Genomic DNA, 23,764 nt, shown 5'->3' with positions numbered 1-23,764 from the left:
CAACATCCTAGTAAACCTCCTCTGCACCCTCTCCAACGCCTCCACATCCTTCTTGTAATGCGGGGACCAGAACTGCACACAGTACTCCAAGTGCGGCCGCACTAGAGTAGTGTACAGTTGCAACATTACACTGCGACTCCTAAATTCAATCCCCCTACCAATAAACGCCAAGACACCGTACGCCTTCTTGACAACCTTATCTACTTGATTCCCAACTTTCAGGGATCTATGTACACACACACCTAGATCCCTCTGTTCATCCACACTATTCAAAGTCCTCCCGTTAGCCCTATACTCGACACATCTGTTGCTCCTACCAAAGTGAATTACCTCACACTTCTCCGCATTAAATTCCATCCGCCACCTCTCGGCCCAGCTCTGCAACCTATCTAAGTCTCCCTGCAGACTATGACACCCTTCCTCACAATCTACCACACCTCCAACTTTGGTGTCATCAGCAAATTTACTAATCCACCCAACTATACCCTCATCCAGATCATTAATAAAAATTACAAACAACAGTGGCCCCAAAACAGATCCCTGAGGCACACCACTCGTAACTGCACTCCATGATGAATATTTACCATCCACCACCACCCTCTGTCTCCTATGGGCAGCATTTTCCAGCCATTCCTGGCAACAGGATTGGGGGGGGGGGGGGGGGAAGCAGAATTCCTGTCCATACAACTCTTTGAAAGCTATGATTGCACCTACTCCATCATCTTCTCAGCCAGTGTATTCCAGATACTAACCACGCACTGCTTCTTTGGCCAATCACCTGTGCCCTACAGTTCTAAGCCCTACCATCAAGAGGAAGTTTCTTTCTTTTTCCAATTATTCCATACAGATTCCACAGAATTTTGAACATCTCTATCAAATCTCCTCTCACATTTTTCCTAGTGTGGTGCTTAGAATATGGGTCTAAACGGTCACCATAACTTCCTTGCTTTCATTCTCTATGCCCAGAACCTGTATGGTTTATTAACTGTGATCGCAACCTGGCCTGCCACCTTCATTCTTTATTAGTGCAGAAGGAGGCCATTCAGCCCATCAAGTCTATTACACTGACTATCTGAAGAAGCATCACCCCTACATCCCTGTAACCCTGTACATTTACTATGGCTAATCCAGGTACCCTTTAGTGTCCAAAAATGTGTAAGTTAATTTAGCATAACCAACCCACCTAACCTGCACCTCTTTGAAGTGTGGAAGAAAACCGGAGCACCTGGAGGAAACCCAGGAGAACATGGGAAACATATAAACTCAGTCACCCCATGATGCTACGAGGCAGCAGTGCTAATCACCACGCCCCAATTTGTGCATATTTAACCCCAGATGCTGTACTCCAGCACCCACTTTACAATTGCAATTTTCGTTTTACATTGCCTTCCCTCATGTTTTCTGTCAAAATGCATCCCTTCGCACTTCTCCATATTAAATGTCTTCTGCCACATGTTGGACCATTCAATACTCTCTTGAAGCCTTTCTCTATCTTCCTCACAATTCAGAATATTTCCAAGTTTCCTAAATCCATGAAGTGTGAGTCGGTGATATAGATCATGAAAGATAGTGGTCCTAATAGCAGCCCATGGGGAACCAAACTATAAACCTTCCTCCAGTCTAGAACAATAAACATTCACTGCCACTCATTGTTTTCTGTCACTCATTCCACTTCATACCAACATTGCTACGGTCCCATTTATTTGATGGCTTTTAACTTTATTTACTCTCCAGTTTCATTGCCTCAGACATTCCTGTGGACAAGTCCTAAATGCCCATGCAGACTATGTCTTGATTGTCTCATGTTAAAAAAACTTCCGCCTTCTGGTTCAACCTGATGCTCTTCTGTGATTGGCAGCACAGCAAACATTTCATTAACTTTTCTGTTGTTCCTGATACAGACACAATTTAAGCTATGAACTGGCAAATCAATAAAGTAGATAAATGAACACATAATAAATCACATATAATGCAAATTTAAATCTGTTTTAATAGCATTACTTGGAAGGCAGAAAATAACCACGAAAACTGCACTGAAGTCTAATGCAAACTGGAGCTGGCTTAAAGCTTCTGAATATTATTCTTTACTAAATGAAAACCCTTCAGTAAACTGTTAGAAATTCATGTTCCAACAAAGTCATGAAAGCCATTGTTGGTATGTTTCTGGGTACCAAATTAGAAGTCTGTGGAAATTGTAACATTTAAGGTACAGGATGTTCCAATGTTTGTTATATTGGTTTCCACCTAATAATAAGGATGGGAACCTCTGAGAGTATTTTGATAGGTCCCCAGATCAATTTAAGAGTCAGTGACCACCCCTTCTTGGGTGGCAGCCATCAAGGGTCACAAGACAAAAAGGGACTGAAACAGTTATCTTGGTTGCATCTGTCATTTACGTATTACTCACTACTTTGTACTGTGGTGTGTTTGACAACTGAGGGCAGCACAGTGGCACAATGGTTAGCATTGCTGCCTCACAGCACCAGGGACCTGGTTCGATTCCTGCCTTGGGCACTGTCGTTGTGGAGTTTGCACATTCTCCCCTTGTCTGTGTGGGTTTCCTCCAGGTGCTCCGATTTCCTCCCACAGTCTGAGAGACATGCTGGTTAGGTGTATTGACCCCAACAGATGCTGGAGTGTGGTGACTAGGGGAATTTCACAGTAACTTCATTGCAATGTTAATTTAAGCCTTACTTGTGACTAATAAATAAATTTTTGACTTTAAACTTTGTCTGTTAATTCACAGACATCTAAATTTACCCTGAATGTTAGAAAATAGTAGTAAATTGTTATAGCTTTCTGAACTTATATAATAAAGTTTGTTTCTTCAAAACCCATCAAATCTCGTGGCTTTATTCCAAAAGCAGATGTCTTGAATCGCAATCTTTATTTACTTTAAATCCTAACTGAATGTCCCCAACATCTTGGAATCTGCTTGGGATCATAACAAAAGAAACTGATCCACTTTAAAATCTGAACAACTTGCCTTTATATGCTTCTAAATTATTAGTCAATGACATAATAAAACAGACATTGTCTGCATGGGAACCAAGCTTGGTCAGCAAGAAAAAGGATGATGAGTGAATGGGACTTTTTGCAAGTTAGGAAGCAGGAAATCGTTGGATGAGCTCAGTTTAAAGGGTGCAAAATGGGAGGCTACCTGGAATGTCCAGTCTAGAGCTAAAGACATGTATAGCACTAATTTACAAGACAAGTCCAATTAAAAGAAAAAATGAAATTGCCTTACCTCTACAGGTAAATTTGGTGCCTGCTTCTCCATTCGATTACATGACCTTGTAGCATTTGATTCCAAGTTCAGCACAAACCTCCCTCTGTCTTTAGTTCAACAGCCTAACAGGTCTATCCTGGCCTGCACAATTGCTGAAACAGTTCCTCTACCCTTGTGTGTATTGTTACCACATTTGCTTTAACATCCTAAAAAAAATTAAAAATTAATGTTTAAGCAATACAGTGTGCTATTTTTAAGTTAATTGTATCATACTGCACCTACGTGTAGACCTGCACTTAATTCATCCATGTGTAAAAACAGCTCAGAAAATACATTGCAAGCTGGGAACCTAATCTACAGTTAGCTGCTTTTCTGTTCATTGTTCAGATAAATATATGGAACTCACACACACTAATCAAGGGACAGTAGGGCTTGCTGTGAATCAAATTCCAGCACAAACCTCTTCATTATTTACTCAGTAAGGGACGGATATTGATATCAATCTCCCTCCTCTTCATCCTCACACTCTATGTGGACTTCAGTCGTGCATTCTCCTCTGTAAAACTAGGTGGGGTGGGGTTTAACCCTCACTGAACTTGCACCTGTGTGTTTTATTGTGCAGTCTCTATGCATTATAACCACTTTCTCTTCCTTTGCAATCTGTGCTCTGTGTTCCCACCACATCCAGATACTGTACCCAGTTCTAGAGGCAATACCTTGATCTCGCACATTTATTTTCAAAAAATGCTTACTCCATTCTTAACGTTACAAAGTCAATGAGCAGAGTGGATCAAACAGACCTGAATCCATCCCCTTGCTTGCTCCAAATGGCAAATTCAAATTGAATCTAACTCATGGTCCTCACAAGAGAGACAAACAAGATCCAATCCAGCAAGAATTGGCACTGCATCCTTTCTTCAGTTTCATCTGACACTTCAATCTTAGCCAAAAACTGAGAAGTGCACCCCAGCAGACAATCAAGTTTCACCCCTGCCAAGTAACTATCCTGATCATTGACACCCTCCTATCAGGTAAGTATTATAAAAATTCTTTACTTGCTCCAAAATACAAATTGAATTCAATTCATGGTCTCACTAGAGACACAAACAAGATCCAAGCTGACAAGATAAGGAATTACATCCCATTTTGGACTTGATAAAAATTATTGAGTGGTCATTCTGAAACCCACTCACTTCATGACCTTTATTACTGTCCTCTGCTCAAGCTCCTTCTCAATGTCTTGTTATTCTCCTCATACTCAGCCTGTCTAAGCCGCAGCTTCAACATGATTGATTTGCTCCCATTGAACGTTTTGGTTTTTCTGACACTCAGACATAGTGTCCTTTGGCTCTCACTGGTTCTCCCTTTTAACCGCTCCTCTCCTTCTCCCCGTGGTAACCATGGTGACATGGCAGGGATGGTCCAGCCGCCGCGCAACTCGGGAATTGCAGTTAAACGGCTCAGTTCGATTGGTAGCCATGTTGGTAAAGGAGCGGGCGGGTACACTGCTGCAGGTGAAGACACCGATCACATGCAATGAATGCTGCGGATGAAGGCGGAACGGACATGTTGGTAAAGGATCGCCTCTGTAGTCTGCGAAGTGAAGAGCGGGTGGCCATGTTGGTAATGAATGAGGCGCGTGCGTATTTTGGTGCAGGTGAGGACAAGGTGGACATATTGCTAAAGGAACGCGTGCCGAGAGAGTGCAAGGTAGAGAGTGGGTGGTCATGTTGGTAGTCAGACGCATGCGGATTGTGCTAGAAGTGGCGGTGCGGCGGCCATGTTGGTAAAGGGCCCGCAGAGGAGGCTCGCAAGAATGACATCAGCAATTAAGCGTTTGTCATTATGAGGGGTGACGCAGTGACAGGGTTGTTAGCGAGCGCTAGGGACCTGGGTTCGATTCTCGGCTTGGGTCACTGTCTGTGTGGAGTTTGCACATTCTCCCTGTGTCTGCATGGGTTCCCTCTGGGTGCTCTGGTTTCCTCCCACAGGCCAAAGAAGTGCCGGTTAGGTTGATTGCTATGCTAAAATTGCTCTTAGTGCCCTGAGTTGAGTAGATTAATGGGTAAATATGTGGGGTTAGGGACTGGGTGGAATTGTGGTGGGTGCAGATTTGATGAGCTGCGTGGCCTCTTTCTGTACGCTAGGGTTTCTGTGAGTAGTTGTGTAGTATAAGTCTATACTTGATGGAGTTCAGAAGAATGAGGGCAACCTAATCAAAACTTACAGCATACTGAGAGGCCTAGATAGAATGGACAGGAAGAGGATGTTTCCACTAGCGGGAGAGACCAACCTCAAGGGCACAATCTCAGAGTGAAGGGATAATCCTTTAACACTGAGATGAAGAGGGATTTCTTCGGCTAGAGAGTGGTAAATCTGTGGAACTCGTTGCCACAGAGGGCTGTGGAGACCAGGTCATTGTCTTTAAGACAGAGATACATAGGTTCTTGATTAATAAGGGAATCAAGGTTATGGGGAAATGGCGGAAGAATGGGGATGAGAAAAATATCAGCCATAATTGAATGGTGGAGCAGATTCGATGGGCCGAATGGCCTAATACTGCTTCTTTATCTTATGATCTTATAACATTATCAAGCCTGACTATCTCCCCAATTCCTAAATGCCTATTTTTTGCCTTTATTACAAACAGTTCATGGCAAAATTCATAGAATCCCTACAGTGCAGAAGGAGGCCATTCGGCACATCAAGTCTGTACTGATTACAATCCCACCCAGGCCCTATTCCGAAACATCTCATATATACCCTGCTAATTCCCTGTCATTAGGATTAATTTAGCATGGTCAAATCAATCTAACCTGCATATCTTTGGAGTGTGGGAGAAGACCAGAGCACCCGGAGGAAATCCACGCAGACACGGGCAGAATGTGCAAACTCCACACAGACAATGACCCGAGCTCAGAACTGAACCCGAGTACCTGGTGCTATGAGGAAGCAGTGCCACCATGCTGCCCCACTGTTAACTGAGTTAGTCATTTACTGCAGTGGTCCAGTCCTAAAGCTCACAGTCGCAGGGTTAGGGTTAGGATTAACCCTAACAGACTGCAAGAGGACATAGACTGGTGAAATGAGAGTCATGTGGCAGATTAAATATAACACTAAGAAGGATAAAGTGATACATTTAGGTAGGAAGAACAAAGAGACAACGTGACTTAAATGGTACATTTTAAGGAGATGAAAGATGGTAAAGTCACAAATCTTTGAAGGGGGAAAAGACAAGAATGAGAAGACTCTTATAAAAACATTAATAGCACAATGGAGCATAATGTTAGAAAACTAAATTAAACATTTACAAATCACTGGCTGGGTGTCAGCTGAAGGGTTGTGTTCAGTTCTGAGCACCATACTTCAGGAAGGCTGAGAAGGATTTAGAGTAGGCTTCAGAGAATGGATTTACTAGAATGATATCAGAGATGAGAGATTTTAGTTAATACGGAGAGACTAGAGAACTTGAGATTATTCTACCAGGAGCAGAGAGGATAGGGGGAGATTTGAAAGAGATGTTCGAAACCATCCACTGTTTAGAAATAGAAGAACAATTGCTGTGACTGAAGTGTGGGTAAGCCAGGGAAACAAATTCAAGGTGATTAGTGAACTAACCAGAGACAATATGATGAATCATGTTTCTTGTACAATGGAGTTGCGATCTGGTATGTGGTAGGTGACCAAATTCAGATTCAGCAATAACGTTCAAAAGGGAATTGAAAATTCACTGGATCTGTGGGGAATGAGCAAGAGAGTCAGATTCTTGTGACAGACAACCCACGCTGCACAAAACGATGAACCCAGCTCACATCTGGGGCTGGGATCCTCTGGTCCCAGTGCAGCAAATGCTGCAAGCCAGTCCAAAGCCTGTTGATTTAGTGGGAATGCAAGACCCCATCCTGTGGTGTTCTGATCCATATGGTTTCAGTGCTCCAGCAGAGATGATGTGGAGACTATCTGCCTCCCTGCTTAAATGCTGGCCCTGCGTCCCACTGAATATTCGTATCTCACAATGTGGCATCATGTCAGCGAGGTTTACAACAGGCTTTTAAAAACTTGAAGCGGTCAAGGGGAACCACCTGGGCATAAAGAACGTATAGCCCCCAGGGTGAGAGGGAGTACCTGAGCAGTGCCTCCTGAAACCCTGGCAGTGCCACCTGACACTGCCAGCCAGTTCCTCTTATGTGATGGGGTGCACATCAATGCTTGTGGTGTGGGGGGATGCAATGCTTATGGGATGGGAGTGCCTGATGCTTGTGGTGTGGGAGTGCCTGATTCTTGTGAGGAGAGGGAAGTGGGCCTGTGGAGGGGACCCTGTGTCCATAGGGAAACTTTATTTTTAGTGCAGCTCAGAGTTCTCTTTAAAGGCGTGCTCCAATCTCTGGGGCGGAGGCAGTGCGGAGCGGCCAGATCAGGAGCTGTGGGAATTGGGTCAGGACCGGGGCTGGGGCAGAGGCTGGTCGGGTGTTGGGGGAAGCAAGGCCGCGGAGATACCCATCTTCAGAGTATCCCTAATCCAACATTGCTTTGTTTGGAAGTTATGGCCCATTGTTACTTAGCAATGCATTATCAAAATGTGACATCCAGGTCCATATATTCATTTAACAATTCCTTCCAAGCTTTTTATGAATAATGTGACAACAGGAAGCAAGAAGGAAATATCTGTGTTGCCTTGATATTTATCTCAGTCAGATTTCACCCTTCCCCATTTCTCTGAAGGCACTCACTCCTCACATAAGAACATAAGAAATAGGAGCAGGAGTAGGCCATCTAGCCCTTCGAGCCTGCCCCGCCATTCAATAAGATCACAGCTGATCTGAAGTGGATCAGTTCCACTTTCCCGCTTTCTCCCCATAACCCTTAATTCCCTTGTCTGTCAAAAACCTATCTACCCGTGATTTAAATATATTTAGCGAGGTAGCCTCCACCACATCAACGGGCAGAGAATTCCAGAGATTCACCACCCTTTGAGTGAAGAAGTTCCTCCTCAACTCCGTTCTAAACTGCCCCCCCTTATCTTGAGGCTGTGCCCTCTAGTCCTGCTGTCTTTTCTGAGCGGGAAGAATCTCTCTACCTCTACCCTATCCATCCCTTTCATTATCTTATACGTCTCTATAAGATCCCCCCTCATCCTTCTAAACTCCAACAAGTACAGACCCAGTCTATTCAGTCTCTCTTCATAGACTAACTCCCTCATCTCCGATTTCAGCCTAGTGAACCTCCTCTGCACTCCCTCCAAGGCCAAAATATCCTTGCGCAAGTGCGGCGACCAAAACTGCACACAGTACTCCAGCTGCGGCCTCACCAGTGCCCTGTACAGTTGCAGCAAGACCTCCCTGCTTTTATATTCTATCCCCCTCGCTATAAAGGCCAGCATCCCATTCGCCTTCTTGATCACCTGCTGCACCTGCAGACTGGGTTTTTGCGACTCATGCACAAGGACCCCCAGGTCCCTGTGCACCGGAGCATGCTGCAGCTTTTCGCCCTTTAAATAGTAATCCCTCCTACTATTATTTCTGCCAAAGTGGATAACCTCACACTTGCTAACATTATACTCCATCTGCCAGGTCCTCGCCCACTCGCTTAGCCTATCTAGATCCCTCCGCAGACTTTCCACACCCTCCGCACAATTTGCTTTTCCACTTATCTTCGTGTCATCAGCAAATTTCATCACACTACACTCAGCCCCCTCCTCCAGATCATCTATACAAATGATAAACAGCTGAGGCCCCAGCACCAATCCCTGCGGCACTCCACTAGTCACCAACCGCCAATCAGAATAGCACCCATTGATACCAACTCTCTGCCTCCTATTAGACAACCAATCCTCTATTCTCGCTAACACCTTACCCCCAACTCCATGCCCCCTAACCTTCTGAAGCAACTTTTTGTGAGGCACCTTATCAAATGCCTTCTGAAAATCGAGAAACACCACATCCACCGGTTCCCCTCTGTCTACCGCACTAGTCACATCCTCATAGAAATCCAATAAATTTGTCAAACACGACTTCCCCTTAACGAATCCATGCTGCGCCTGCTCTATCAAACCATTCTTTTCTAGGTGCCTCGCTATTTCTTCTTTGATGACAGATTCAATCATTTTTCCAACTACAGACGTTAAACTAACCTGCCTTTTGCCTGCTACCTTTTTTGAACAGCGGCGTAACATTAGCCGTTTTCCAATCTTCCGGCACTTCCCCAGAATCCAGCGAAGTTTGGTAAATAATCACTAAGGCATCTACTATCACCTCTGCCATCTCCTTCAGAACCCTGGGATGCATTCCATCCGGTCCTGGGGACTTGTCCACCATCAGTCCCGTTAGTCTATCACATGACTGAAGGCTGTCCCAATCCAGTGGAATGAACTCCCCACTCACCTGACGAAGGAACAGCGTTCCGAAAGCTGGTGGCATTTACTACCAAATAAACCTGTGGACTTTAACCTGGTGTTGTGAGACTTCTTACTGTGCCAATCCAGTGGAACACAGACAGTCTTGTCAGTGACTCCTTCCTGGTGCCCCCAGGCACTAAGTCTAATTACAGCACCTCCATTGTCAACTCCATCTGGGACCCACCCCAGCTTGTGGCCAGCTAACCTAGCATAGAAATGAGCAAAACCCTCCTTCAGTACTATTCAACCAATTAACAACTCAAACCATGGAGACTGACTGCCCCTTTTACATGTAAAAGCAAAATACAGCAGATGATCGAATCTGAAACAAAATTAGAAAATGCTGGAAAGTCTCAGCAGCTCTGACAGCATCTGTGGAAAGAACATTTTGAGTCTGGGTGACTCTTCATCAAAGTTGAAGACAATACAAAATAGGATGAGATTTATACTGTTGTAGTGAGGAGGGGCGGGGGAAGGGTAGTTGTGAGTGCTGAATAAATAGGCCAGTTGTTAGTGGAAACGTGAAAGATTAACAAATATGTCATAGACAAGACAACAAAGAGAATGTAAATGGTGGCGATCATGGCTAAGAAGGGTGCTAACAGTAGCATATTAAGAGATTAGAATATGTAAATGAAAGAGCAAAGGTAAGCAGTGTGACAAAGGACAACCTGAAACAGATAACAGGTGGCCTAGTGGGGTGAGGGGAGGGGGGACAGCGGTGAGGGAAAGAGATCGAAAGTGAGATTTTTAAAAAGTTGAAAATGAACAATGAGAAAATAAAATGTTCTTGCCACATCCTGAGATCCACATTCAGTGTCACATGCTACCATATGCACACGGCAGTATCTCTCTCTCCAGCAGCAGCCACTCACTCTGTCTTAAAGCTGTCCAGTTTCATTTCATTCTTCATCTTGTCCAATGCCTTAGCAGGAAAATCTTTCTCTTTCTTTCAGGTGTTAAGGAACGCAAGCTCCAACATCTGATCGATACCAATGCCCATCCAAGATCCTCCTCCCCTTGCCAAGCCTTGGATCCCATCCCTCCTAACCCCAGCCCTTGCCGTGTATTCACTCTACCCTCTGACCTTCCTCTCTCTGAGGCTGAATATGCTATATTTGGCAAATTTTATATTGTCTTCAGTTCTGACAAAGGGCCATCCAGGCTAGAAACATTGGCTTTGTTCTCTCTCAGTAAGAAGTCTCACAACACCAGGTTTAAGTCCAACCAGTTTATTTGATAGTAAACCCACAAGCTTTCAGAAAACCTGTTCCTTCATCAGGTGTGTGGAAGTTTCTGATCAGAGAAAGGCACATAAAGACACACACAGTTTACAGAATACTGATTAGAATGCAAGTCTTTGCAATTAACCTGCTATTATAGCCTGCAGCAGATTAACTGCAAAGACTTGCATTCTAATCAGTATTCTGTAAATTGTGTGTGCCTTTATATGCCCTTCTCTGATCAGAATCTTCCACACACCTGACGAAGGAACACCGTTTCCGAAAGCTTGTGGGATTACTATCAAATAAACTGGTTGGACTTCAACCTCGTGTTGTGAAACTTCTTACTGTGTTTACCCCAGTCCAACGCCAGCATCGCTACATCTGTTCTCTCTCCACAGATGCTGTCAGACTTCTTGAAGGGAATTGCTTGATAGAGCAGACGCAGCACGGTTTCATTAAAGGGAAGTCGTGTCTGACAAATTTACTGGAGTTCTATGAGGATGTGTCTAGGGCAGTGGATAGAGGAGAGCCGGTGGATGTGGTCTTTCTAGATTTTCAGAAGGCGTTTGACAAAGTACCTCACAAGAGGTTATTGCAGAAGGTCGAGGGACATGGAGTTGGGGGTAGGGTGTTAGCGTGGATAGAGGATTGGTTGTCAAATAGGAGGCAGAGAGTGGGGGTCAACGGGTGCTATTCGGATTGGCGGATGGTGACTAGTGGAGTGCCCCAGGGGTCGGTGCTGGGGCCTCAGCTATTTACCATTTATATAGATGATCTGGAGGAGGGAACCGAGTGTAGGGTGTCAAAATTTGCTGATGACACCAAGATTGGGGGAACCCCAAATTGTGCGGAGGGTGTGGAAAGTCTGCAGAAGGATCTAGATAGGCTGGGCGAATGGGCCAGGAAATGGCAAATGGAATTTAATGTTGGCAAGTGTGAGGTGGTCCACTTTGGTAGGAATAATGGTAGGAAGGATTATTACTTACGTGGCGAAAAACTGCAGCAGGCGACGGTGCAGAGGGACCTAGGGGTCCTTGTGCATGAGTCGCAAAAACCCAGCTTGCAGGTGCAGCAGGTGGTCAGGAAGGCGAATGGGATGCTGGCCTTCATAGCGAGGGGGATTGAATATAAAAGTAGGGAGGTCTTGCTGTAGCTGTATAGGGCATTGGTGAGGCCGCAGCTGGAGTACTGTGTGCAGTTTTGGGCGCCGCACCTGCGCAAAGATATTCTGGCCTTGGAGGGAGTGCAGAGGAGGTTTACTAGGCTGATACCGGAGTTGAGGGGGTTGAGCTATGAGGAGAGGCTGAATAAACTAGGCTTGTACTCGTTAGAGTTTAGAAGAATGAGGGGAGATCTCATTGAGACGTATAAGATGATGAATGGGATGGATAGGATAGAGGTGGAGAGACTCTTCCCGCTCAAAAAAGACAGTAGGACTAGGGGGCACAGCCTCAAGATAAAGGGGGGGCGGTTTAGAACGGATTTGAGGAGGAACTTCTTCACTCAAAGAATGGTGAATCTCTGGAATTCTCTGCCCGTTGAAGTGGTGGAGGCTGCCTCGCTAAATATTTTTAAGAAGCGGGTTGATGGGTTTTTGATAAGAGAGGGGATTAAGGGTTATGGGGAGAGGGCGTGAAAGTGGAACTGAGCCACGACAGATCAGCCATGATCTTATTGAATGGCGGGGCAGGCTCGAAGGGCTAGATGGCCTACTCCTGCTCCTATTTCTTATGTTCTTAGTTCTTCTGAGCCATTCCAGCATTTTCTGTTTTAGTGCTTCTTTTGCATATTTTCTTGTAACTCCATATCTGACCAGCAGATGGCAGTGTTGCCCACAAAGACTCTTCAGCTCTTGGACAACTTGTAGTCATGTTAAAATCTGCTGCCTGTGTCCTAACCCATATGACCGCACCCAGCCTTCACCCCTGTGCCAGAAGTGGGATTCGAACCCACGCCGCCAGTTGGAGACCAGAACACCCGGCTTATGACGGAAGGACTTCACTCCTTGAGTCTGGTGCCTTAGACCACTCGGCCATCCTGACACCCGTGCACACTGCTCCACATTCACTCCTGGCCCACCAAAATTTCAATATTAAAATCATTGTTTGCCCCTTTCTATCTGTGTAACCTCCTCTCAGTCCCCCCACCTTCTGTGATGTCTATCCTCCTCGCATTCTGGCCTCTTGACCAGAATACGCCCCCTATAATCTCAGCCCTTCTACCTTGCTTTCCTCTGTTAGACACTTTGACAAAGATTTTCTCACCTTCTTCTGTGACTCACTGTCATCCTAAAGAGATTTATAAATATGTTGAGGGTAAGAGAATAACCAAGGAAATGGGTAGGACCCATTAAGAACAAAAGTGACACAGTGTGGAGCCAAAAGATAGGTGAGGTATTAAATGAGTACTTTGCATCTGTGTTCAGTACAATGTATGTATAGAAAGCAGTGAGGGGGGGACTATAATACAGATTAGCATTGTGAGGGAGGAGGTGTTAGCAGATTTAAAAGTGCCACTAAGTGCCTCCTGCCACTAAGCCAATTCTGGATCCAATTTGCCAAATAGCTCTGGATTCCATGAGCTTCTTGACTACTCTTCCATGTGGGACCTAGTCCATGTAGACTATATCAATTGCATTGCTCTCATCTACACACCTAATTGCTTCCTCAAAAAATTAAATCCAATTTGTCAGACATTATCTCTCCATAACAAAGCCAGGACCTAGTTGAATGACGGAGCAAGCTTGAGGGGCTGAATGGCCTCTCTTGCTCCTATATTCCTGATGCTAAGTAATTTCAAGTTATTGTTGTTTATTGTTGACAGTTCCACTCAGTTCCACAGAATATACCTCCAGTGAAGCCTGTTCTAGAGAGTGGCTTAGAAATGGGTAAGTTCATGTTGAACAAAGAAGGGTGTCACTAGTAATATAACCTCTGTGTGTGACCCACCTGAGGAACAAATGCACCTTCAGCATCGACTGAACCCTCTAACTGTCTGTGAGAAGAACACAGCGGGTGGGAACATAAGAACATAAGGTAAAGGCATTCACCCATCAGTGAGGATGCTTAATAGCTGGCAGGCTGCTGCTGAGGAATGTTGTGGAGGAAGGTTCGATCATGGTTTTCAAAAGGGAATTAGATAATTATCTGAAAAAAAATGAGTTTCAGGCTGACTCAGAAGAAATCAAGTGTGTGGAGCTAACGGAGTTACTCTGACTGAGATCCAGCACATAGTCAGCAGGCCAAATGGCCTCCTTATGTGCAGTAACCATCCTATCAGTTATGATCAATAAGTTCACAGATGACACAAAAATTGGTGATGTGGTAATTAGCGAGATGGAAAGCCTTAGATTACAGAACGATATAGACAGACTGGTTACTGTCCTATGAGTCTACAATTCTGCCAGGTGGCGATACCCCACGTTTCAAAGAGAGGAGGGGATTTATCCCACCACGTCCTCAATCAACATTGCAAAGACAGATTATCCAGTCACTATCACATTGCTGTTTGCGGGAGCTTGCTGTACACAAACTGGTTGTCCCATTTCCTACATTAAATTATTGACTTCACTTCAGAAGTATCTTGTTGTGGCCGCAAAATGTTTTGAACTGCCCTGAGGTCAGGAAGGTGCTTTATAAATGCAAGTTCTTTCTCTTTTAGAGGTGCATGTCTATTTTAGTGATGTTGGTTAAGGGATGAATATTGGCCAGGACATCAGGGAGAACTCCCCTGCTCTTCTTCAGACTAGTATCGTGGGATCATTTGCACTCATGTGAGAGAGTGTATGGGGCCTCATTTTCACATCTCATCTAACACCTTCCCTCAGTGAAGGCGCTGAAATGTCAGCCTAGATTTTCGGCTCAAATGTGACTTAAACCTCTGCAAGAGGCACAGCTGAGAAGACAGAGAGAGGGTGTCTGTCAATGATTGAGCTGCCAAGGACAGTGAATGTGCTGGGTCAGGGAAAAGGTGAACAGGCCTCAACTGCAGCCAGGCCTCCAGCTGATGGGATTACCAATGTTCCTGTTCCACCTGTTAAACACTCAGAGGGCCTCATCCCCTCCTAAACCCTAATTTAATGAGCCATGTGGCACAGTGGTTAGCACTGCTGCCTCACAATGCCAGGGATCGGGGTTCGATTCCTGGTTTGGTTCACTCTCTGTGCAGAGTCTGCACGTTCTCCCCATGTCTGTGTGGGTTTCCTCTGGGTGCTCTGGTTTCCTCCCACAGTTTAAAAGATGTGCAGGTTAGGTGTATTGGCCAGGCTAAATTCTCTCTCAGTGTAGGAGTGTGGCAACTAGGAGATTTTCACAGTAACTTCATTGCAGTGTTTTATGTAAGCCTACTCGTGACACTAATAAATAAACTTTAAAAACTTTAACTTTTAAAACTTCAAACTCTTTGAATTTAGTGCTAAACCTTATCACAGCTATCTAACAGCATAGGCCTTTCAAAAAGAAAGAAAGTAGAGAGTAAGTGATTTACAGCCTGGATTTTATAGGCAGGTTACACCTCAGCAGTTTCCAAGGAGACACAACTATCTGGCTTTATTTACAGCTGCGTCCTAGACTGTGCTTTTCAAATTTCTTTCCAGGCGACTCACTTTAACCAAATGGTGGGTTCACACACACAGCCCAGTGATAGTAACCAGCTAACTCTAAATCTCATTGTCGGTGCAATCAAAGTGCTTGAGAAGAGACAGTAACGTAAGGAAATGCTATTTCAGTCAGAAAACTAGTAGCCGGCTCCTTTTCAGGCTTTGGCTCCTACTTTGGGTCAGCTTGCTTTCCAACTCCCTCACATTCTCTCCGTCTCTTCAATGTGAGCTGACCCATGAGTTTCCCTGTCCTCGGACAGCTAACATTCTCCCTGGCAGATCCAAATAGGAGGTCTCGGTCAGTGGGTTTATCAGCGATTGGAGTCTCTGGCCTTCTCTTTCGGGTGAAAAAAGAATCCATGGATTGCTCTCAGCTGTCAAGAAAGTGTGTGAATCAAAAGGGAAAGAAAATAGGCACCAAATGGACAGAAAGTGTATATGTGAGCAATGCGTGTAGAGGGCATGTCGGGCAGCACGGTGGCGTAGTGGTTAGCACTGCTGCCTCAAAGGACCCAGTCGCTCATGGGACCCGGGTTCAAGTCAGTCCTTGGGTGACTCTCTGTGTGGAGTTTGCACGCTCTCTCCGATGTGCAGATTAGGTGGATTCGCCATGCTAATTTAGTCTTTAGAATCTCAAGATGTGTAAATGAGGGGATAAATATGTGGAGTTGGGGTGACAGGACAGGGGGGGGTGGGCCTGGGTAAGATGTTGAGTCAGAGAGTCGGTGTAGATTTGATGGGCCGAATGGCCTCATTCTACTGTTGGAATTCAATGAACTGCCAGTTGCCTCATGTGCTCATACTGTATATTGCAGAGAGAAAATGTATTTCATTGACCCACAGGAAAAACATGGGTCAGGAACCTTTGTGGAATCAATCTTAGTGACCCATTTTTTGACATCCCTTCACCCACCCCAGGGTCATGGCCTTGAGTTTGAAAACCAATGGGCTAGAGGGATAGGTCACAAACATGTTCTGTATTCAGATAGGGCTTGATCTTCAGCCAGTTGGAAGATGGCAATAGTTGTGTGTTTTGCCATTTCTCTTTGTTTATTCACAGAACCACAGCATCCTTACAGCGTGCAAAAAGAGGTCACTTTTACTGTTGACAATGTTTGGCTACCGGGAAAATGGCTATTTGACTGGATGAGGCAGTTAGAGGCAGCAGGTAGGGGGGGTTGGGGGTTATGTGATAAAGTCAAATTATATAGGAAGAGAAGCTATTAGAAGTAGGCTGGCTGTGATTAGATCAATAAGAATGAAGCAGGTGAGAGCAGTCCCAGCCAGCTAGACCCCAGCAGAGCAACATTAGGAGCAGGAGTAGGCCATTCAACCCATCGAGCCTGCCCTGACATTCAGTTGGATCATTGGCTGATTATCTACCTCAACATCACTTTCCTGTGCTATCTCCATCGCCCTTGATATCTTTATGGATATTGGAGGAAGATGGTTTAATCAAAGGCTGCAGACAATTTGACAAGGATGGGGGGGGGGGGTAGGGTTTACACTTTGTCGTAATTATGACTTTGATAAAAGCTGTTTCTGTATTGCGACAGAGACAAAAACCTGAACTTTTGTCAAACATGGGTGAGATGGAAGTGGATTTGAGAGATGATGATATGTTCATGGACTTTGGAGAGGATGCTTGGATCTAAACTCTGGAATATCCTCTCTAAACACACATATATCCAGACATTCAACGTCACCCACACACAACTATCCAGAAGTTCAACGTCTCACGCACACACACACACACACACACACACAAACGTGGACACAAGCACATGCATAGAGACACACATACACACACATGCACAGACAGACATATGCACACGTACACACAGAGAGACAAATGCACACACACACACAAACAGATACACAAATGCACACACACACTGATATTAACGTGAGATAGTAAGATGTACAATGAGAGATGTAATAAAATACAGATAGGACCCAGACTGTGAATAGTTGAGGCAGTCTGTGGGTGGGAGGGAGTTGGGGAAAGGAAAACAGGAGAAACTGGCAGCAGTCAGCAGAGTGGGTGGAGGTAAGAGCAGATCAACCAGGAGGGTACAGTCCACCTCAGTTGCACAATGCACTGAACATCCTGATATGCAGCCACTAGAACCACATCACCTTTAATCCTTTGCTGTGTACGAAGATTCATCGATGTCTCCACCACACATGACAATGTGCTGACAACATTACTTTGATCAAAGTCACTGATAACGGTCTATTCGTGGTTCCCCACTCTGTTTATGGGCAGTTGTCACACTCAGGCTCATTTAACAATATGATTTTAAACACACACAAATTTGTAAGCTGTGGGTTCTGTCACAATAATTAAAGAAAAGTGGCCTGTGCAATTTTGTGTGAGTCACCCAACAGATATATCCAGCAGCGTGGCGGGGCGGACGAGTGGGGTAGTTACCACCAGCCAGTCACTCAACTGCAAGCATCCATGATCAGTAACACTGTTTCCCTGCCAACAGAGTGGGTAAACGGTCAGGCAAAAAGCTTAGCTACCTGATAGGTATTGATGCCATCTCCTTGTGCTTGTTTGACTGTTTCACCCGCTGATCTCACTCACAGTCCAATGGGGGGATGGGAAGGGGAGTATGGGGTGTGAAACTCTGTCTCACACTGCATCCACAGGCTCATTTTGCTTTCATCCAATTTCCTGTTCAACACTCGGTCAGTCCCTTCACATCACTCTGTCCATCAGCCCGACACACACTCACACTCGGTCAGTCCCACCACATCACTCCAACACTCACTCATACTCAGTCACTCCCTCCACATCACTTTGTCTCTCACTCCAACACTCACTCACACTTGGTCAGACCCACCACATCACTCTGTCCCTCACTGTGACACTAATTCACATTCGGTCAACCTCTTCACATCACTCTGTCTCCCAGTCTGACACTAACTCTCACTCAGTCATTCCCTACACATCACTCTGTCTCTCACTTCGACATAACTCACACTCAGGCACTCCCTCCGCATCATTCTGTCTGTCACTCCAACACTGACTCACATTCAGTCAATCCACATTACTCCTTCTTGTACTCCGACACCAATTTACACACGGCTATTCCTTCCACATCACTCTGCCCCTCAGTCCTGACACACTTCTAATAAGCTTTCTCAGTAAGCTCTCTAAAACCTCAATATCCCTTCCTTAAACTGAGTTAACATGGTTTCCAGAAAGGAATATTGTTCTGGGTTTTTGAACTGATAACTAACAGGATTGAAAGGAGGGAATCAGTTTATATCATGTTTCAGGTTTGCAGAGAGTATTTGTTATATAATATGCAATTAGTCAAGATACAAGATTAGTGCCTATGCTAATATATTAAAATAGATTGGGGTTTGGTTGACTGACAAAATAGGGAAGGGGAATAAACTGATTATTTACAGGATGGCTCTGTGTAACGAGTGGACTACCTGAATGATTATTTCTTAGACCTTAGCTATGTCCAATCTAGATGAATGAGATAGATGAGGGGACTGAGTGTAATATATCAAAGTCTGCTGTCGATACAAATCTAGATGGTATAATGAGACAGATGAGAGAAGGGAAATTGACTGATGAAGTGATTGGTAAGAAAGTGAGAGATAGAGTATAGCAATTGGGAGAAGAATGAAATTATTCACATTGATAGGAAGGCCAAATATTTATTAAAATAATGGTTTGTGTACACCATGAAAATTGCTGAAAAGGGGGACTTTTGTTGAGGCTTTTCATTTTGCACTCACCAGGACAATGGCAAGAATAACACCATCAGGGAAAGCAACAACAATATTTGTTTTGATTTACTGTCGTCACATGTATTATTGTTCAGTGAAAAGGGTTGTTTCTTGTGCACTATACAGACAAAGCATACTGTTCATAGAGAAGGAAAGAAGACAGTGCAGAATGTAGTGTTACAGTCATAGCTAGGATGTAGAGAAAGATCAACTAAGTGCAAAGTAGGTTCATTCAAAAGTCTGATGGCAGCAGAGAAGAAGCTGTTCTTGTGTCAGTTGGTACGTATCCTCAGACTTTTGTATTTTTTTCCCCATGGAAGAAATGGAAGAGCATATATCTGGGGTCCTTAATTCTGCTGGCTGCTTTTCCGAGCAATGGGAAGTGTAGTTAGAGTCAATGGATGGGAGGCTGGTTTGACTGTTGGAATGGGCTTCATTCATACCTTTTGTAGTTTCTTGAGGCACTGGATAGAGCAGGAGCCATATCAAGCTGTGAAACAAAAAGAAACAATGCTTTCTATGATTCATCTGTAGAAGTTGGTGACAGCAGTAGGGAACATGCCAAATTCCTTTATTCTTCTGAGAAAGTAGAGGTGTTGGTGAGCTTTCTTAACTACAGTGTTAGCATGGGGGGAACCAGGACAGGTTATTGGTGATCTGGGCACTTACAAACCTGAAACTCTCAACCATTTCTACTTTGTCCCCATTAATGTAAACAGGGGCATGCCCTCCACTATGCTTCCCAAGTTGATGACCATCTTCTTCATTTTGTTGCCATTGAGGGAGAGATTATTGTCGTCACCAGTTCACCAGATTCGCCATCTTTTTCCTCGTCATTGTTTGAGATTCGACCTACTATAGTGGTGTCATCAGCAAACTTGAAAATTGAGTTGGAGATGAATTTGGCTGCACAGTCTAAGGGGTATAGTAAGGGGCTGAGGACACAGCCTCGTGAGGCACCAGTGTTGAGCATGATCATGGAGAAGGTGTTATTGCCTATCCTTACTGATTGTAGTTAGGAAGTTCAGGATCCAGTTGCAGACGGAGGAGCCGAGGCCCAGGCCATGGAGTTTGAAGATGTGTTTCATGGGAATAATGATGTTGAAGGCTGAGCTGTAGTCGATAAATAGGAGTCTGATATAGGTGTCTTTGTTATCTAGATATTCCAGGGTTGAGACCAGACCAAGGAGATGGTGCTCTCTATGGACCTGTTGTGGCAGTAGGCAAACTGTATTGGATCCAGGCAATCTAGGAGGCCGAATTGATTCATGCCATGACTAACCTTTCAAAACATTTCATAATGATGGATGTCAGATCCACTGGATGATAGTCATTAAGGCACATTGCTTGGCTTTTCTTTGGTGTCGAGGTGATGATCATCTGCTTGAAGCAGATAGGAACCTCAGATTGTTGTAAAGAGAAATTCAAGATGTCTGCAAATAGCCCCGCCAGCTGGTCCGCGCAGGACCTGAGTGCTCATCTGGGAAAGTTGCTTTCCGTGGGTTGACCTGCAAGAAGGCTGCTCTGATATCTGCAATGGTGACCTCGCATATAGGTTCGTCTGAGGCTTCTGGGGTGGGGGTCAAGCTCTTGCTGACCTCTTGCTCGAAAAGGGCATAGAATGCATTGAGCTCAATAGGGAGGGGTGTATTGGAGCCGGCAATTTTACCTGCCTTCGTCTTGTAGCCTGTTATGTCTTGCAGACCTTGCCATAGTCAGTTTGGGGGGTGGGGGGGGGGGGGGGAGGTGGTGCGGGGGCGGAGGGGGTGGGGTTCGATGTGGCTAGCATGGGAGTCTAGCTTGGTCCAGTACTGTCTTTTCGCATCTTTGATGGGGATCTCTGTAGATTATATCTGGCTTTCTTGTATAGGTCAAGGTCACCTAACTTGTGCGCCTCAGACCTGAATGCCTCAGACATTTCATTCATTTTGAACAAGAAAAATGCTGATTGGTTGGCAAGTGGTCTTAATGAGTGCAAGATGAAAAACTTCCACAAAAAAAGTTTCTTTTTTCAGCAACATTTTATAAAAGGTCAGAGATGAATAAATGTTGGCATTTGGAGGGATTTGGGTGCCATTATACACAAATTGCAAAATGCTGTAAGTTAGTTATAGTGACAGCAAAGCATGTTAATCTTCATTGCAAGAGAGCTGAGTATAAAAGTAAAGCAGTCTTGCTGCAGTTACACAGGACCATGTTAGGATCACACCTGGAATACTATGTGCAATTTTAGTGTCCTTACTTAAGGAGGGACCTTGCAATGAAAGTTCACCAGATTGATTCCTGGGACAGGAAGGTTGTCCTAATGGAGAGAGGTTGAATGGATTGGACCTGCATTACCCCTGGAACCTAAAAGAATGAGGGGTGAGCTCATCGAAATTCATAAATTCTTTGAGTGTTTGACAGGGTTGTTGTTGGCAGACTGTTCCCCTTGCTAAAGACTCTAGAATGATAGGAAATAGAATCCAATACTTGGATCTACTCCAATCGGAGTAGATCCAATACTTCTCTGTATCTATCCCATTAGCTGAAGCTGCACATGACTGATCCTGTTTTCAGACAGTGTGAGATATACCATAAATGGTCTGCTCCAACACAGACTAAGCAGAACACAATATTCAACTTTGTCTGAATGTATTCAGTGTGTTTAATAAACCATGTGGAATGTTTGGGAGTTAAGCTATAATGGATTGGAGCTGTTTTATAAACATACTTCTCTGAGTGCACAGATCTCATACAACAACAATAGATGGGGGCCAGATTCATCATAGAGTGAGTCTGGTATCTATCCAAACTCTTATTAATGTAAAGATATTGTGAATGAACCAGTGTGTTCCAGGCTGAATGGGTGACAGTAACCAGATTGGAGTACCGTCAAACAGCGATCCAGGAACAGGGTGAAAACTAGCCAATGTTTTGAAAAAGGCCCGAAAGCTCATTGGAGCCTGGAATACAAGACTGAATTAGTTTTAGAATGAGACTGCTGCCTTTTTATCTTTCCAATGGTGCCATTTGGAATGCTATAGTGTAGAATCACTCTTTAAGAGAGCAGTGGGGCATTGAGCGTGGATTTGACACTCATGATGCAGGCAAGTGTAGCCATGCATTTTTGAGATGTCCTGCACCTGTGTAGGACACTGTATAAACGCAAATCCAAGGGCAGCATGGTGGCATAGTGGTTAGCACTGCTGCCCCACAGCACCAGGGACCCGGGTTCAATTCTTCCCTTGGGTCACTGTCTGTGTGGAGTTTGCATGTTCTCCCCTTGTCTGCGTGGTTTCCTCCAGGTACTCTGGGTTTTCACCAAAGTCCAAAGATGTGCAGGTAGGTGGATTAGCCAAGATAAATTGCCCCTTAGTGTCAGGGGGACTAGCTAGGGTAAATGCATGGGATTATGGGGATAGGGCCTGAATGGGTTTGTGGTTAGTGCAGACTCGATGGACCAAATGGCCTCTTCCTGCATTCTCGAGATTTTATTCTATAAGTCCTTGTCACACTGGGTAAACCCCTGTGCACACAGTAACATGGTGGTGTCAGACCTTCAATGGGGATGACTTCAATTCCCCTCTCATCTTCCCTGCACAACAATAAAATAAATACCTGCGGCCTGACTTAATTTCCCTGCTTCGCCCTGCTGAAAAGTGAAGTTGAGTGGTACTCGGGTCCATTGGAGTGTAGACTTTGTATCAGATCTCAGGGGTTGGTAAAAGCTGGGAAAAGCAGGAGCAGTCCAGTGCTGCTGGACCGTGGGAGGCATGTTGGGGGGGAGCAAGTGACAGGCGGTGAAATCAGTCATCAGCGAAAGCGTTAACCCATCATCAGTTCAAACAACACCCATCTAAATATTCACCAGCACGAGCAATGTGAGTGGCGATCAGAGCTGGTTCTGTCCATGACTGAGATCATGGGGTCAGAGACACAACATGAGAGTGACCAGGAGACTTGGTATGGCAGAATTTAAATGGAGAGACACACTTTCCCAGAAGGAAAAATCAGTTCAAGATTTTCAAATCCCAGTAAAAATCCATAATAGTGGAATTCCGTTGTAAGGATACAAGAAAGTTAGGAAAAAAATTACTAGTATTCTTAATTTCCATGTTTTACTGGGTTTTTCCCTTTGAGTTGACCTTAGCACTGAGAGTTAATGGCCTGTGGCCCTCATCTTTGACCAGAATGTGGGCTTATACATGCACATGGTGAAACCCTGGTTGAGTCAGGTTACGCCCCACCATTTCTGTTCCGCTTACTCTGTGACTCTCCAGACTCCCAGCTTCACAACAGAACAGAAAACTCCTCCTCCTCCATTTTCCTATCCCAGTGGATGCTTATGCAGGAGAAAATCACAAATAGCACCTTCCTTCAATTCAAATCACTGGGTTAGGACATGACCTACAACAAAGTTACAGGCATTTGGTCAAAAGATGGGACTGGAAACCACACTTAACCTGAACCCAACCCCACTTCTTTTCTTTGAAAGTGACAGCAAGGTGCTTAAAACCATTAAAAAGTCATTCAGGAACCCAGGTTCAGATCAAAGTGAATGTGATGTGAGAAAAGAAGTT

General features: G+C 44.7%; 1 protein-coding gene and 1 non-coding gene across 6 annotated transcripts in view; both read right to left on the bottom strand.

Annotated features, from left to right (window-relative positions):
• fbxl9 (F-box and leucine rich repeat protein) overlaps positions 1–4,693 on the bottom strand; it is a 28,157-nt gene extending 23,464 nt beyond the window's left edge. For 3 of the 5 annotated variants that reach the window (XR_013886499.1, XM_080187212.1, XM_080187216.1), the window contains exons 1-2: positions 4,423–4,693; positions 3,248–3,435 (exon numbers count right to left, since the gene is read on the bottom strand). Coding sequence is in view for 4 of the 5 variants with exons in the window: in XM_080187212.1 (XP_080043338.1) it covers positions 3,248–3,280 (33 nt within the window). In the remaining variant the exon portion in view is untranslated. Of the gene's footprint in view, positions 1–3,247; positions 3,436–4,029 lie in introns of all 5 variants that reach the window. The other 2 variants (XM_080187213.1, XM_080187214.1) reach the window with 2 other exon arrangements.
• Positions 4,694–12,777: 8,084 nt separating this feature from the next.
• On the bottom strand, positions 12,778–12,891 carry trnal-caa (transfer RNA leucine (anticodon CAA)). Its single transcript has 2 exons — positions 12,854–12,891; positions 12,778–12,812 (listed from the first exon to the last, which is right to left on the bottom strand). It is a non-coding gene; the product is annotated as a tRNA-Leu (tRNA).
• Positions 12,892–23,764: the final 10,873 nt, after the last annotated feature.

The sequence above is a fragment of the Carcharhinus amblyrhynchos genome, chromosome 4, assembly GCF_965287045.1.
Source record: "Carcharhinus amblyrhynchos chromosome 4, sCarAmb.v2.hapA, whole genome shotgun sequence".
NCBI classification, from domain to species: domain Eukaryota; kingdom Metazoa; phylum Chordata; class Chondrichthyes; order Carcharhiniformes; family Carcharhinidae; genus Carcharhinus; species Carcharhinus amblyrhynchos.
The sequence above is the reverse complement of the archived record's forward strand: the minus strand, read 5'-3'. Positions and strand labels throughout refer to the sequence as shown.